Raw genomic sequence first — 16,498 nt, 5'->3', positions numbered from 1 at the left:
TTCAACCTTTGCCTTTGAAGCGCTGAAATAGCGCTGCCCGGCAGCACGGCCTCGGGACGGAGCGATGCGAGTCGCGTCACGCCGCTCTGCGAGGCACCGCCGCGGGACGTGGGGCTGCGCGGCTGAGCTCGGTGCGACACGCCGGTGTCTCTTCGTCCCCAGCAACCAAACCCTCTGTTCTGAAGGGAAGCGAAGCGTCACCGCGCTCAGCCTTCCAAACGGCACCGGCACGGCTCAGCCCGCCGCGTGCCCCGTCGGCGCTGTGGCTGCGGGGACTGCCGGCGCTGAGCGGCGGCCGCGCCCGCGCGGGGACAATGCGTCCTCCGAGCGCCGTATGTCTGCGAGCAGCGGCGCCGCGCCGCCAGCAGGGGGAGCAGCGGGCGGGCACCGCCAGCGCCGGGGGGGGAGCTGGGCCGGCAGCGCCGCGCGGGTGCGCGCCTCCGCCGAGCATTACGGCGCCCGTTCCCGGCTCCCAGCGCCGAGCGAGCCATGGCCGAGCGCCGCGCCTTCGCGCAGAAGATCAGCAGGTAGCGCGGCGGGGAGCGGGGGTCGGGGCCGGCGGGGGGGCACTGCTGCGCCGCGCCCTTCGGGGTCGGCCCGGCGTCCCGGCCCCGGGGCTGCTCGGCGGGGCCCGGCGGGGCAGGCGGGGCAGGGCCGGCTGCGGGGCCGCGCTGGGGGCCGCGGTTCCCCCGACAAAGGCGTGGGGGGAGGCGGTGTGCGCGCGGTGCCGCTTCCCCGGGGCGTAAACCGAACGGAACGATTTGAGAGGGGCCGCGGGACCGAACCGCCCGCCGCCGGAGCTCCCTCAGCCCGCACAATGGGCCCGGCCCGGCGGTACGGCCCTTTGTGTGCGCGGGGCGGGGGGCCGGCGGCCTCGGGCTCCGCATCGCGGCGTTGTGTGCGTTGTTTATGTGTTAGCGAAGGAATATTTATAGAAAAATCTCCCCGCTCCTTCCCGGGCCCCTCGGGGTCTGATGGGGTTCGCGGTGCCGTTCCCGGCGGACACCTCCCCAGCCCCGGCCGGTGGCGCCGAGGGCAGCAGCGAAGGCTGTGCCGTGTCTGCGTGGTAAAGCAGCGGCTGCGAGAGCTGCGCCCGAACTGACGGTGGAGAAGGGCCACCAGGAAGGGAGATGATGGAAAAGGCCGTGTGGGAGCTGAGGGCGGCACTCCCACCCCGCTCCGGAGCCGAGGGCGGGTGAAAACGTCGCTCCTCTCTCAGCGCTCCGCCGCGGCTCAGCGTGTCCGGAATGGAGAGCTCTGGCTCTGCTGCCGGGCTGATTCTCCTGGTTCTCGATTGTAGTCATAGAAATCGTCACATGGGGGACAGATAGTAGAAGTGGGAGCGAAGAAGCTCAGCAGCGTGGCAGGAAGTTCCATAAGATGGCCCCGGGATGGGTGACTGCTGCTGGTGCAGCTTCTGCCTCTGCCAGCCACCAGCATGGCACGGTAAGCCCAGCAGAGAGATGCACTTCAGTGGTTCCAGTATTCATGCAGCACAGGTCGCAGCCGTGCCATCTCTGTGTACCTTTTCAATGTGTTTTCATACCAACCCAACGGTGGCATTGTATGCAAGTAGAGGCGGTCTTTTCAATGCACCAGGTTCATTTGTGGAGTTGGATGTTCTTGCAGGCTGTGCTTGCTAAAGCACTGGGTAGTGTGCAGTGGCATCAGCTCCTCTTGGAACAGAGCCATTGTGTGTTAGGCTGGGTGTTAGGAAAGATTCTTCTCTGAAAGAGCAGTCAGGCACCAGCATGGGCTGCCCAGGGGGCAGTGGGGTCACTGTCCCTGGGGGTGTGTCAGAACCATGGGGATGTGGGCACTGGGCACAGTGGACTCAGTGATCCTAGGTGTCTTTTTCAACCTTAGTGATTCTGTGATCTCCAACTCCTCATCCTGGTATGCTTATTTACGTGACTGCTGTGTTTCTGTCTGGGATTTGCCACGTTGGAGTGTTGCCTTCAGGTTTGTAGTTCGTGGGCAGCGCATCCAGTGCGTGTGAATCAAAAACCTGTGGGCAGAGGTGTGTACCCAGAGGTGCTCGCACTGAGCTGTAGCCCTTCTCGCACCGGCCCAGAATGTGCTGCTCTGCGACTTACAGTTTCAGAGTCTGAGAGATTTGGTCACAACAAACAGCATCCGGAAGTCCCACGAGCTGTCTTGGTGGCTGCTGGAAGCCCTCCCCGGCTCTATTGTTTAAAGAAGAATAGATCCATCCCATATTCACACTCTGCCCTCCGGTTTGGCTTGCTCGTTGAGGTACACATACCATTTGTCTTATTCACACACAGGAAGTGGTCATACTGCTCTTGGTTTGGCCGATAGCGTATAATTCAATCGGGATGTACTTCACATCTGTGAATGTGAATTTCCTTAAGGCTCACCTAGCAAAGAGAGAGAAGTTTCTGAGCTGCTTATTGCAGTAGTGGGAGGAAGAAAAAAAAATAGCATAAAGCTCTTCTTTTTCTTAGAAAAACCACGGATGTGGTCTTCACAGCACTGATTTACTGTGCTTTCTTCGACCAGTGTGGTGCACCTCAAGGATAGGCACAGAACTGCTGTGCCATGTGGAGTCTGTTTGTTACTATTGGAGTATTGAAATACTCGTGTGGGCACTTCTCAGTGACCTCTGCAGCAGTTTCAGAAAAGCCTTGCCTGCTCGAGGATGTCTTTCTGACCAGGTTGTACTGCTTTTCCATTGGAAGGCTTCAAGCTTAAACAGATTTTAGCTTGAACTTTGGCCATCACATGCGCTGACTAATTCTTCTTGACCTTAGCAGAAGGAACTCTTGAGTTAAACTTACTGTAGTGTGGTAAATGATACCTGAAATTGTTATTTTTTAATTGAAAGTACGATGTTAATAATTTTTCTGTTTAACTTTGGAACACCCTTCTGTAGCATCATAATACTTCTGTAGTTGCTTCTACACTGTTCATAGGATCACAGAATGGTTTGAGTTGGAAAAGGGCTTTAAAAGCCACCTGGTTTCACTCCCCTGCAACAGACAGGGACACCCACAGCTCCATAGGTGCTCAGAGACCCATCCCTGACCTTGGGTGTCTGCAGGGTCGGGGCACCCATCACGTCTCTGGGCGCTCTGTGCCAGTGCTTCGCTGTTGGCTCCATCTCTGCCTAAAAGAAGACTTGTGTTTCTGTTCAGTGCTTCTGTTCAGCCCATATGGTGCTTGGGGGGCTAGAAAAGAGTTGGTAGAGGTGAGATCCACACTGGCAGAGACAAATGCAGGTGTTAAGACCTCTCAGTAAAAGCCAAGCAGATGTCAGTAATACATTGTTATTGAGGAACTCTGATCTGCCATTCACTCCCAGCAGGGGCTGAGCTTGCAGTCCCAGTGCTGCATCTGGCCCCTCTGGGGTTCCTGCCACGTGCTCACCCCTTCACCTCTGGGCACTGCAGGTTTCCAGTTGAAGTAACCCCATATTTTTTCAGGGTATGTTGTTGTTTGGCAGAGAAATGGCATGTGTAGGCCTTGTACTCTGAAGCTCAGTACTGAGCTCATGAGTCCCAGTCACTGAAGTGTGTTGTATTGCGCAGCTCATCTTTCCAGGGGTAAACGGTGGAAAAGTTCTGCAGATTTGGTCAGAATTCAAATAAAGAAGATGGAAGAAATGCTCTATAAATGTCGTGCAGCATACATGTTTGGGCAGATGAACATTGCCTTTCCTACAAGCCCCAGTCTGTGCCCTCTCATTGCCCTTAAGCCGTCCCAGGCTGCATAGGGAGCCCAGAGCTGCTGCTTTGGTGGGACCATCACCATTTGGAAGGTGCTTGGATGAGTTCTGTCCTTTCTGAGTTCTGCAACTGAACAGGACTCTTGTGATCTGGAATAATGCCCCTGCCTTACCCTCTGTTTTCTTGTGCATTTCAGCATCACGCTCAGTGATTTGTACTGGTGGTGAGACTAATTTTTGTTGGTGTTCATTTGAAGCCCCTTTGCATTGCCTCAACAACGTTCCAGGGAGACTGACAAACGCCTTTACCCTGCCTGGGGGTAAACAGAGATGGTGTGAAGCCTGCACCCACTGAAAGCCATAGCAAAGCTGTCACTGGCTCCCACCAGCACCAGAAATGTGGTTGCAGGAGGGTTTTCAGGGAGTTTCTTCCCGTGTTCAGATGCCTTTTGCATTGTCAAAATGCCCTCACAGATAAATGGAAGTATTTTTAACAGAAGCTTCGGTGCAGCTTTTTCCTCTTCTCCGAAAGTGGTGCTGCCTGCCCCGTGGATGTCTCGTGCTGGAGCCAGCGGTGCTCCAGAAAGCTTATGGGAATCCCTGACTGCCGTGTGCAAGCAAGAAGAGAACAGCTCGTCCCTAGAGCTCAGCTTACTTTGTCCAAGGCTTCCTTGTTTGTCCTCAGTGTGAGATGTGCCTTTGTTCTGTCCTGAAAGGGCCAGCCCTGTGGTGATTTTCACAGGCAGGTATCTTAGGAGCTCAGCCCAGCAGTGACCCTTTCCGCCTTAGCACTCAGATGCTGTCAGAAGAGCACCCCAGGTAGCATTCCTTGGCATTTGCTGTTTTAATTGATGGTAAAGAACGAGGGCAGACATTGTTCATCTTCCGTGTTAAGAACCCACGCTTATCCTGCAGCGGCTGGGATCAGGCTGAGTATTTCCTCAGCAGGGGGTTGTAAATCAAACCCATTTCATTCAAAGGGAGGAAGTGGGACCTGAGGTTTTGCAGGAGGGTGGTGTGCAGGGTGTGCCTGCACTGCTATCTTGGGCTCCTCGTGTGCTGTACCACCTACCCACTGACTCATGCTGTGGAGCAAGCGTGGATGGAGCTGTCTGTTGGACAGGGGGAGCACACATGGATAGCTTGTCTCGCCTGCAGCCCAAAACAGAAAACTAGCTGGTGCCATTCAGCTTTGGGAATTCCAGCCCAAGTCTTTGCTGTGGAGTGATGCAGATGCTTTGCTGTACCAGGCTGCCTTTCTCAAGAGACAAATGCTTGCTGAACGCAGAGACCTGTGTGTGACACACAAAGAAAGAGCAGACAGGAGTAACAGTTTTGTAATGAATCAAACGTTTTGCAGTTCCCGAAATGGGGAAGGCTGTGGAAAAGAGACTTCCTCAAACTGTGTGGAAAATGTAAGATGTCTCCTATGAAATGCATGCAAGAAAAGTTGGGTATTTGTATGGAGAAGCGAAAAATGGCAGCTCTCGTTGTGTGGTGCTGAGTAGCTTGATGCTACATCGGGTTGTACTGACAGAAATGGGAGTAGAAACCTGTTGTTAAGCTCCATTTTGGGCAAAGATTGTCAGTTCAGTTTCTGTTATTTGTTACACCCCGGAGTGTTACTGCAGCGTTTGGTGTAGGTGGGCCGGGCTGTATCCTGAGAAGGGGAAGAGTTCATAACCTTGCTTGACATAATCTGGCATAAAAAGGATACGAAGGTCCTTCTGAGGTCTCGGTGAGCCTTTCCTTGGGAGGAATTAGTATTTCCAGTGCGCTCCTTAAGTTAAAACCAAACAGGGATGGTTTTTCATTTTAGTAGCGTCAGCCCCATAAAAGCAGAAATGTTTTTTTGGGTGTAATAAAGAAAGATGGAAGTGCAAACAAATGGTTTCATTCTGTTTGCAGCTCCGAGCGCTTAGAAAATGACCAGCTGTGTTTTGCTTTAGAAGCCAATTCCAAGGGGTTGTTTTTTTTTCCCTCTCCTTTGTCTTTTTCTGTCTGTGTAAACCACATGCGCACAACAATAATTAACCAGTGAAGGAGGTCGGAAGGGAAGCGACTGGGAAAGATGCACTTTAAACACAGAGATCCTGGGCTTCGTGAGGCTGTGAGCTGCCATTAACTGGAAGGTTTGTCTAAGGATCCCAGGTGACGTGATGAGCGTAGGGTAGCTGTTACAGAGGCAGGTTATTTGTCCTTTTAATTTTCAAGAGCTTTGATGGCTCTTCCGCCAAATGGATTTCTTTTTTTTTTTTTTTTTCATTTGGATGCTATTTTGAGATTTATTTCTTTTTTCTGGTTCTGGTTGGTGCAGTATATTTTCTAATCTGAGTTGGTCATAGGAAGCATAGATTCTGATGGGCGTAGAAATAATGTTTGGGGTTATCATGTAGCGTCAGAAGCATGATGCTTTCCAGTAGTGGTTCACTGTGTTTGTCAATGCAGTGGTACAGAAGCCAGGTATGTCTGTGCACCAGACTGCAGGCTTGGAGTGAGTTGTAGGAGGTCCTGCAGGTGGCTGTGGGGAACCTGAGCTCATCCCAAGTACAGCCACGCTCCCACCAACACAGAGCCATCAACTACAAAAATGGACCAGGAGTCTCCCAGGAGCTGATTGCAGAGCGTGGGGCACCAGCCACACATTGGGCTCATGGAGAGCTGCTGTAACCAGGAGGAGCTGTGCTGAGTGCTGAGCTGGGTGTCCATGGCTTCCCGTGGCCTCGCAGCAGAGGATGAGTTTCCTCTTCTGGCCGTGCTTTCCATCTGGGAGCAGTGCACTTCTCACGAAGTGGGGATAAAGATGTTTAGTTTTTCTGGTGTTGCGTTGCATGGCCAAACGTAGGCTTTGATCTGCCATTCTGCACAGAACGAGCGTGGAGTAAGAGATGAGGCTTAAAGCAGAGGTTGTCTACAACCCTGGGCAAGCTCTTAAATCCCATCAGCTGCAGATGCTGTGTGTTTTCCATGCCAAGCAGCCATCTTAGTGCATTCCATTTTCCCTGTAGATACTGGCAGCATGTGTGCCTTGTTTTGTATGTGCATGGTGGGAGTGGAGAAGATGGTTCTTCTGAGGGCAGTCCGACACCCTGAGTGCTGTCCATCCCCAGCGGGAGCTGTTTGCTTTCAGAAGCCACCCTCCAGAAGTGAAAACACAGTCCCCTGCAGATAAAGGCAAACACGAAGCAAATCACTTCTTGTAGACTTTTTTCCTTCTGCGGTCCACTTTTTTAAAAGACAAAATAATGCTTCCTTTGGTTAATCTCACTGCCATATCCAGCACGAGGAAACATCTGCTCTTCATGGTAGATTTGGTTGGCCCAGTCAGTTCCCGTTCAGTTTCCTTCTCTAACACCAGTGTCAGTCGCCTCCATGTGCCCCCATCCCTTTCCCGAAGCCAGGAGCAGCCTGAGGTCCAGGTTTTGCTTAGGAAAGCCTTAACCATCTTTATGTGCAGGGTTTTAGCAGCCCTTGCACCGCAGTAATGTGTTGTGGTCCTATCTCTGCTTTCCTTCCGTGAAAAGGGAAAGATGCTTTTGTTGTGATCCAGCTGGTTGTCTGCTGTGTGTGGTTTCAGCCCACCCCATGTGGGATGGCTTTTCTGCCTGGGGGTGGGCTGCTGGAAGGGCTGGCTGCTGGACAGAGAGCGGCTGCCCGTCCTCATTGCCACGACTGCAAAAACCAAAAGTAGGCAAAGGCTGGGAGTGAGAGAGCAGAGCACAGGGGAGGATGTGTGACCAAACCTGGGACTTCTGTGGGATGTGGAGAGCTCTGGAGATCTTTCCATGGTAGGAATTGGAAAGAGCCTGCTGGGAACAAGTTTGTTTGTATGTGGTGTCATGTATTCTATTGCCACGTATGTGCACTGAGGAGCAGTTCACAAAAGGAAGGAAAATGTACTTGCTGTTAAGGACATGCATTTGCAGCCTTGCTAGAATTTTGTGGTTCTCCAGGAGTTTAATGTACATGGTTTGTTCTCACCAGGCAGTGCCATTCCTGTCCCAACCAGCACGCTAACAGCTTGGTTTTATTCCAACAGCAGAGTATAGCACATTTGGGTTGTTGTCTTCACTGTAATTCTTTTGCAGAGATAACGTTGTCTGTGTCTTATTTCAGAACCGTGGCGGCTGAAGTCAGGAAGCAGATCTCAGGGCAGTATGGAGGGTCTCCCCAGCTTCTCAAAAACCTCAATATTGGAGGCAGCGTCTCTCATCACACAACTGTAAGTAGTGCTCGGAACGTGGAAGAGGGGATGAGGTGTGCCTGGTTATTCTGACCGTTGTTTGGAAAGAAATTGCAGTGCCTGTTCACTCACATAGGAGTTGGGCTCCTGTGGTGGTCATTATGGGTCCTTTCCAACTTGAGGTACTGTGTGATTCTGCAATACTGACATGTTGTTGCCTTAACACTGACAACACTAAGGTAAATAATTCTGTGTAAAAAGTGCTGATTTTGGAGGTGTCTGTCCTGCACATCAGTTGGTGTGGCTGGGAGTTTGTGTTCCTGCAGAAGCTCTGTAGGACACTAGGGCTCCCTTGACCAGCTCTTATTTGCTTTATCCCAGAGCAGCTTGGATGGGACATTGAATTCCACGTGTGTGTCTGGGTCTCTGCAAAGAGCTCTTTGCATACTCATGTTATTTAAGTATGGCATTTTTGTCTTCTTTGACATTCTTAAGAGTAGGACCGCAGTTACAAAGCTCATCTGGTCTTCAGATGTATTTTAAGTATTACAGTGAAAGTTTGAATGTAACTATTCCTCAGGAACGTGTATTTATTTATGTGTTTACTGTTCACCTCTAAGAGTGGTTGAAATATAGGCCAGGTTTTCAGGAACACCCTCTCTGAAATGAGATTTTCCCTGTACATCAGCTGTGTAAGTACTGGGAGAGCAGAAGGCTGGTTTGGTCAGCTGTGTGCATGGCCTTAATGCTGAGTGAGCACAAAGGAGGGAGGGCTGATGAGAGCGGCGTCTCCAGGGACAATACCTTACTGTAGTGATGTCTGTAGAGGTGTGGGATGATAATGCACAGCCTTGATGTGGTGGTTCTGTACCATCTTTAGCATCACCCAGTAGTTAGGTAGAGGGGAGGTACCCCTGTTATTAGTGGTACAGACTGGATGGAGCACCTGGGGTCATGCCCCCACTTCCCTGCAGTGATGGATAGCTGAGCATTGATGTCTGCTTTTGAAGGACCCATTGGATGTCCATCCCTCAACTTTCTGTGCCTTGCTTGTCTCACGTGATTTCACTGGGGAGCAAGTTGGGTGAATTGCCTTTGTGCTCTCCATTGCTTTCATAAAGTAAGATCTCTTCTGTGTACCTTGCCAAGCTGTTCTTCAGCCAGACATGTATTTGGTAACTATTTTTCATTGGTTGTATCATCTGTTGTCCATACGAATCATCTCTTCCACTTTCTGTTTCTACATCTAAGGGTTTTTTGGTCTGCTGTCATAAAGAGGAGCTACAGGAAAGAAGGGGACAGACTCTTTAGCAGGCTCTGTTGTGACAGAACAAGGGGAAATGGTTTGGAGCTTGAAGGGGGTGGATTTAGGTTAGATATAAGGAAAATGTCTTCTGTGGTGAGGGTAGTGAGGCACTGGAACAGGCTGCTCAGTGGTGTGGTGGATGCCCTGTCTCTGGGCACTTTCAGGGTGAGGCTGGATCAGGCCCTGGGCAGCCTGACCTATCTGTGCTGTCCCTGTGCATTGCAGGGCAGTTGGACTGGATGACCTTCAGTGGTCCCTTCCAGCTCTAAGGGTTCTATGATGCTAAGTGTACGTGCTCAAAGCTTCAGTCCTGTCGACCTGCACATGCAGTTCGTAATGCAGGATCAGATTTGTTGGGCACAGTATTGTCAGCTCTGTCTTTACTTCGTGTGTGTCTCATTATCCTGTTGCTGGTGTGGTTTTTTTTTGGTAGATCTATGTGAGCATCTCTAAAATCCTGGATAAGGTCATGCTGACTGGAAGCAGGCTCTGAGCCTTTCCCATCAAAATGCGTTGCTTGATGTGATGAGCTGCTAGTTTGTCATCCTGAATTCTGTGCTGAGCAGAGATGCTTTCAGAAGAATGATTAACTTGGAGTGATGTTTTATAGGAGATAGTCTGTGTGCTTAAGCAAGTCATGGGTCTGTCCTGAGGCTGCGTCATATGGCAGAGGTTTGCTTGAGAGGAATTTTGGGTTAGTTTTTCTCCCTTAAGCGTCTCTCAGAATCTGCTGTTCCTGTCTGTTCTGTTTGGTAACAGAGGGGAAACATGACTTCTTTCAGTTGGAATAGCTGCTTGCTATGGGGAAGTTCAAAAGTTTACCTGTCATAATACCATTATGGTGCAGAAATAGAAGGTCCTGAATCTGCCTGGCAGTGCTGTGTAGCTGTGCTGGTGTGAAAGCCTGGAGTGGGATTACTGGCGTGGGTTTACATATTTTACTAATTCTCTGATTAAGTCTCATCTCTCCACAATGGCAGTAAGTTGTACTGCTGAGAGTGCAGCATGGACCTGGAGGACTGCATAGGACAAAGTGCTCTCCTATGCAGTGCATCTCACTCCTCACACTGCGTATTTACACAGCTAGTTAGGATCCAGAGGAAGACACAGCGCTGATCCTCTGTTGTCTGCTGCCAACAACAGCTGCTTCTGGGAGCTCCTCTGTGAGTCTCATGATATCTGGTCTGATGTAGACATCTTTTAGCAGGAATGTATGCTTTTGTGAAAGAGAAGCCTCAGTGCTGAGCCTTTGCTTCTCAGTGGCTGAAGCTGGGGTAGGAACTTCTTGCGCTTGGGTTCAACCACATGCAAATGTGCCAAGAGAAGTGCAAAAGCTGTCAGCTGAATGTTAGCAAGTCTCTTCCCTTCTGCTTCACGAACAACAGCCAAAATGCTGCCAGAACTGTTTCTAATTTTATATCTGGTGGTGCTGGGGAGGGAGAAGGCACTGCTTTCAACTGGCTGTACAAGTGTTTGTGGTTTATTATTGTCAACTTCCGCCCTTCTGCCACTTCAGGAGCAGCTGATTTTAATGGTGTGTTCCTCAAACCACAACTGCAGGCCCAAAGCCATCAGAGACCTTTCCTGTGTACCCTGTTGTGCTGGATGGCTCTCCTCACACGGTGTGGCCCTCGCAGCACGGAGCTTTTATTTTTGAAATCCAGAACAGAAGGCACTGATGGTTTTTTGCTGAGGAAAAGGAGCCTGTAAGGTCCTAGTGAGGTGAAGGAGCTTTTATTTTTTGAAGCTACATTTGCGAGTCTCTCTAAATCCACTGGTAAATAGAGTGTGTGTTTGCACCTTGCCTTTGGGTTTGGGGCTGTACACCACGGGCTGTGCCCTCATCTTTGTGCATCAAGAGGTTTGGTGCTCCCTGGTGGGAACCTTCACTTCTGCTCCCCCTGAACAGCTGCTTCAGGTTGTGGATGCCCCATCCCTGGAGGCATTCAAGGCCAGGCTGGATGTGGCTCTGGGCAGCCTGGGCTGGTGGTTGGCGACCCTGCACATAGCAGGGGCTTGGAACTGGATGACCATCGTGGTTCTTTTCAACCCAGGCCATTCTGTGATACTGTGATTCTATGGTTCTGTGAAAACAGAGAGCTCTCACTTCCTTTCAGAGAATTCCCAGCAGCGTGGGGCATTTACTTTGTTTATTTGATGAACTGGACTGTTTACTATGCTCTATTATAATGCCTCGTGACTAGCCACTTTCTTTTCTATTCGAGTTTAGTTTTCTTCTGTTGAGCATCGCCTCGTGCTGTGGTGCTCATTAACTGTCTGCTGACCCTGTAATTGCTGCCAAACAGTGCGGTGTGGCAGAGCACTGCAGTCGTACCTGGACGAAGCCGGATTGTTGGGCAGCACAGGGACTGCCATTAGTGCTGCTGAAGTGACTCAGAGGTTTCTCCACAGCCTGAAGTGCATGGCTGGCTTTACTGGCTGCCTGTTGTGCCCATTTGGCTTCAGAAGAGCAGAGTTCAGGTTTGGGTTGTTTTTTTTTTCCCCATGTTTGTGAGCCTTTAGTGAGAGCAGACAATGCTACCGAAGTAGCACAGTATTGCATAGCTGAACACTGCTATGAGGAGGAGCACTGTTATCAGAAATGATAATTAGTTTGGGAATGAAAGGGTGTGGATTCTTGGACATGATGTGATCTGACCACATCTGCTTTCAGCGCTCCATTTTGTTCATGTAAAATAAAGGTGCTGACATTTCCGTATCTTTGTAAAGCACTGCCAGCTTTATGGGCATTACGAGGGCTAATTGAAGCTTTGTCTTGGATTTATTGGATGTCATGCTTTGGTTCTTTGTGTTCAGAGATAGTATCTAATTATTAAATAAGAGAATATAGGCTCCTTTATATATTTCCACTGTTTATTTTAGCGTCGCTTAAAAGAAGAAGAAAAGATAATTTATGCAAATGAATGGAAAACACTCCAAGGGAGAACCTGACAATAAAAGTGTAGGATAGAAAAGGGCGTTTTGAAGTGTTCAGAGCCAAGTAATTTTATCACCAAAATTACTAAAATGAAAAGGAAAATGAGCCAAGTCTTAATGCTCTCTCAAAGCTGATTAAGGCTTAATAGTGAGTCCCATTATATGTATTTCCTGGAGGTTGTGCCCTGCCTGCCTGAATGGTCCCTCCTCATCAGCCAGGGGAGGATGGGAGAGGCATCCACATCCTCTTCCCCTCCTCCTCCCATCAGGGGCTGCTCAGGGTTGACTTTGCTCTACTGAGCTCAGTGTTACGTACCAGGTATAAAAGCAGTAGAGCCCCGCTGCAGAGATCAGGCTTTTTATACATGAAGTTGGTGAGTCTGGGAGTCACTGAATGGTCGATGGGTCTCATTTGTCTGCAATAGTTTAACCAGCTTATATGTTGGCAGAGATAACTGATCTTAACAAAACGCTGTTATACCGAGTAAATTCCCTTACTTAACAGAAGCGTTCCTGACAGGCCTGCTTATAAATAGTCAGCGTCTAAAAATGCAATCAAATCCAGGAATAAAACACAGAAGCAAACTGGTGTTCTGTGGAAGTGCTGATAATACCCTCCATCTCAAAAGCATTCTTAACATTGGATTCAAATTACAAAGGAATTTTTTCCTATTCCTGTTGGTCTGCTTGCAGAGCCCTTCCCACAGGAGCCGCCAGCGCCCCAGCGGGCAGCAGAGGGCTGAAGGCTGCTGCTTCGTGGTGCTGAGTTATGTGCCTAAGCCATGCGGTGGATGAGTGGCCCGCTGGTAATTGAGATGTGACAGAGCCAGGTGCTCCATGCAGAACCACATGCACGCTCCTGGCTGCCGCAGCTCGGTTTGTGCAGTGCCTTTGCAAACCCTGAGGGTCAGGAGGGATCCATCTCTGCTGCTCTGATGTATTGTTTCTGCCGAAAGTGGGAAGCTGTGATTTTTCTGGTCCGACCTTTTGATTCTTTAATCTCTTTAGCAGTAGAGAGCTTTGATGTTTTCTTTGTCTCAGTTTCGGCACTCTCGGTTTCAGTGCGGTTCATCAGAGGGTCTTCAGATTGCTCTCAGCTCAGCGCCCGCGTTTCCTATATCAAAGTCTTTCTGGTTTTGAAGTTTCTTGTGGTGAAATTACATGACTCTGAGTCATCAAAGAGGATTCTTCTTACTCATCCTTGGAGGCACAACTTGTATCTTCCTGCATTTCGAAAGACATTGCTTTAATATTCTCAGATAACAAATTAGTTTCTGATTAATAATTCTATACCCAAGTGGCTCCTTGCATTAACAGCCCGTTATAACAGCAAATAACCTAGTTCTATTTGTACACAAAACCTCTCGTGGCTTTGTGACTGGGTGTTATGTGCTGTATGTGTGTATGGAGCTTGAAATGCAATGACGGCGGGCGCTGCTTAGAATATGTGAGCCTTAGAATTTGCATCCTGTGATGACCTTTCCTGCAGTGAGCACTGAGGTGAGAGAAAATAGCTGAACACTGAATCCTTTCTGTGGCCCACCAGCTGTGCTGACTCCTGCAGCGCTCTGCAATCCCAGCGTCCCTGTGAGGGTGGCTGCCACGAGGACGGCCCATCTGCCTTCCTGCTGCTGGGAGGGACATGCAGGGGTGCCCTGCAGACCCAGCCACAGCTGAGAGAAGGCTGGGGCTCAGCTTTGAAATGCTAATCTGTTTCTTCTGTCCTTCCAAGATGTAGCCCAGGGAGGCAGTGGGTGGGAAGTTGGTATTAATTTAGAATTTGAAGCTTTAGCGCAATCTGTTACAGTTTTAGCACATTAGGAGCTGTTTAATATTTAAGGCGGTATTGAAGTTAAGATGGAACTTCGTCCTACTTTCAAAATTGGCAAGAAATACCACCCTGATTTTGAAAAAGCACCTCGCTGCGAATTAAATATAGCAATCAGGATCCTCCCTGATCCTCCCGGCGAGGAGCTCTGCAAGGTGAATCTTTCAAGGTAGGTCCCTATCGTGGCTGCACAGTGGGGTTTACTCCCACACAGGAGACACAGCCCTGCAGTCTTTGCCATTGTGATTTTTACAAGGCCCCACGTTGTACTGTGATCCTCAACAACAAATGCAAAGAGCGACTCTCTGCCCTTGGGAATTAAGCATCTCATTGTAGGTAACATAAACATTTAAAAAGCTGCTGTGATCCCTCATGGGAATCAGCATCTTGAGTGGGGAGGGAGGAGGAAATGGTGGTTTTCATGGCTGTGCTGATGTATGCTAGCAGGAAGTCTGCAGAAGCCTAGCTTGAATCTGTGTTGCTTAGGGCATGTGTCCCTCAAGAGGACTTGTGGTGCTCTGTACTGCATGTGAGTTAGGCAACAAACTTTCAGATAGATCTGGAAATAACCCCCCTGCACAGCTGCTTGTGAAGGGAGAGGATAGATTGAAGTCCCATGGGCAAAAGTCAGAATGCCTGTGGATGTCGGGGCACTGAGCAGTGACGTACCCTGGGTGTTCTCTGTGTTTCAAGTCAGTGTCTGTGAGATGGAGATAATAATTGGCCCTTTTCCTGCCTTGTTTGCTGCTGTGATCCTTACTGGATCCTTACTGGACTTCTGTACACTGCCCAGAACAACAGACCTTTATATTTTAGATACCAGTTTAGATTAATGAATTGCTTCATTAAGGAAGCAAACTGGAGCAGGAGGTTGTTCAGACAAGGGCGCATAATGATGGGTAATGAAATGCTATCCTAATTAAATCCTTCTTTGGTCATTTCTTAAGCCTGATGGGAAAAGTGGATCTATGGAGAGCATCCCCACTGCCTGTTCATGGCTGTTAGCGAGGCATCCCCGCTGTCCCTGGAATTGCTTTGTCCTGCACATTTGATTGCTCTGCTCCATCTGTGTGCACCAGCTGCTGCTGACCCCATCCCTGCCAGTTGTACAAGGCCAACACCACGGTGTGTCTCTGCCCTTTGCTTTCTAGTTTTGCTTCCTTGATGGGGTAGAGCGGTGGGTGTTGCAGTGTGGTGCCCTATCTGCAGCATTCCTTCCGTGTCAGCCCTTTGCCCCTGCAGCTCATGGGTGAGCTGCTTGGCTGAAGTAAGTGGGAGTGTGTGCTGCCTCCATGGGGCTATACCTTGTCCTTTAGCTCAGCTTCATGCCTCTGTTGCCAGATTTGTGCGGATGCTTCTCCTGTAACTGATGATGATGATACAGGTGCTCAAAAAAGGAAATAAATAGGAGGGAGAGACATTTTGGCTAGTGGTGCACTAAAACTACAGCAAAATACTGTGTTTACTGTCTAGAAAAGGACAAAGTCGATAAGAAACGAGATTTTATTTTCAGGCTTTTAAGAGGATGTAACAGTGAAGAATAACACAGCCTTAAAGAAGAAAGCTTGACTGTCCCTGTTTCAGGAGAGTTATAAACCTGTGAAATAGGGTTTTGTAATGCAACGTCTGGGGGCCATAACTGCAGCAGCACAGATGCACCTATGGAAGATGCACCTTTGGAATACATGCGTTAAACAGTTTGTATAAGCCAAATCAATGAGGATGGCATCTTGGATAAGCTGACCGAGTGTGGATCCATGGTCAGATTAAGGACGTGTGCAGCATCATGACTTGCAAGTGGTGTTTGATTCGGGGTGGCCTGTTGGGTTTGTTCTGTACTATCAGTTCACTGGTGTGTTGTGCCTGGTGGTTATGTTGGTGAGGGACAGGCTGTGCCTCTCTTACTCCTGCTGAGGGTCCTCTTTAATTGCTGTCCTGTTAATTGCTGTCACCTCAGAAGAGCCCTTGCTCAGTGAGGTGGCATTGTCTGGCCCTACGATCAAGACTGAGCAAAAACTGCGTTGAGGAATTACCTGAAAGACCATCCAAAACCTGATCTTCAATTATGGGTTGTACAAAATGGACAGGTATTTTCTATAAGAGTAGTAATCACGACGCTGAGAGTAGGCTTTCCTTCTTGTGCATTCACTGTTAGTTTAAACCATCCCCTAGTCTTAGCTGGGGAGATGGTCTGAACCTCTGCACCTCCAGTTTCTGGGGGGCCTTACTGATGACTATGAAGACACCTGGTCAGCAATTCCTTAAGGGCAGAAGTTGAGTGTTCCCCTCCTGGGTTTCATTAGTGGGTTGGTAAGTGGACTGCACATTCCCAGATAGTCGACTGGGATAGTCCCCATGCAGCTGGAAGCCCAAAGATGAAAAACAATCTCCATACGTGGAGGAAGCACCTCTCCTGCTCCCTAGGAGCTGTCAGCACGGGTGGAAAAGGCATTTCCTGGCAGCAGTGGGAAGGCTGTGTGCCTCTAGCAGGATGCTGCTCTCTCTGCCCCATCAGCGCACAGTGCTGTGGAAGAGGACAGCATTACAGCTCTTCAG

The 16,498-nt window shown here is 49.6% G+C and overlaps 1 protein-coding gene across 8 annotated transcripts in view; it reads left to right on the top strand.

Annotated features, from left to right (window-relative positions):
* Positions 1–319: 319 nt before the first annotated feature.
* Positions 320–16,498, top strand: part of DOCK7 (dedicator of cytokinesis 7) — an 88,029-nt gene continuing 71,850 nt past the window's right edge. For 4 of the 8 annotated variants that reach the window (XM_015291142.4, XM_015291141.4, XM_015291138.4 and 1 more), the window contains exons 1-2: positions 446–527; positions 7,805–7,910. In XM_015291142.4, the coding sequence (XP_015146628.1) occupies positions 490–527; positions 7,805–7,910 (144 nt within the window). In that variant the 5' untranslated portion in view covers positions 446–489. Of the gene's footprint in view, positions 835–1,789; positions 1,963–7,804; positions 7,911–16,498 lie in introns of those variants that run through there. The other 4 variants (XM_040705174.1, XM_040705173.1, XM_046944707.1 and 1 more) reach the window with 2 other exon arrangements.

The sequence above is a fragment of the Gallus gallus genome, chromosome 8, assembly GCF_016699485.2.
Source record: "Gallus gallus isolate bGalGal1 chromosome 8, bGalGal1.mat.broiler.GRCg7b, whole genome shotgun sequence".
In the NCBI taxonomy this organism is placed as follows: domain Eukaryota; kingdom Metazoa; phylum Chordata; class Aves; order Galliformes; family Phasianidae; genus Gallus; species Gallus gallus.
The sequence above is the reverse complement of the archived record's forward strand: the minus strand, read 5'-3'. Positions and strand labels throughout refer to the sequence as shown.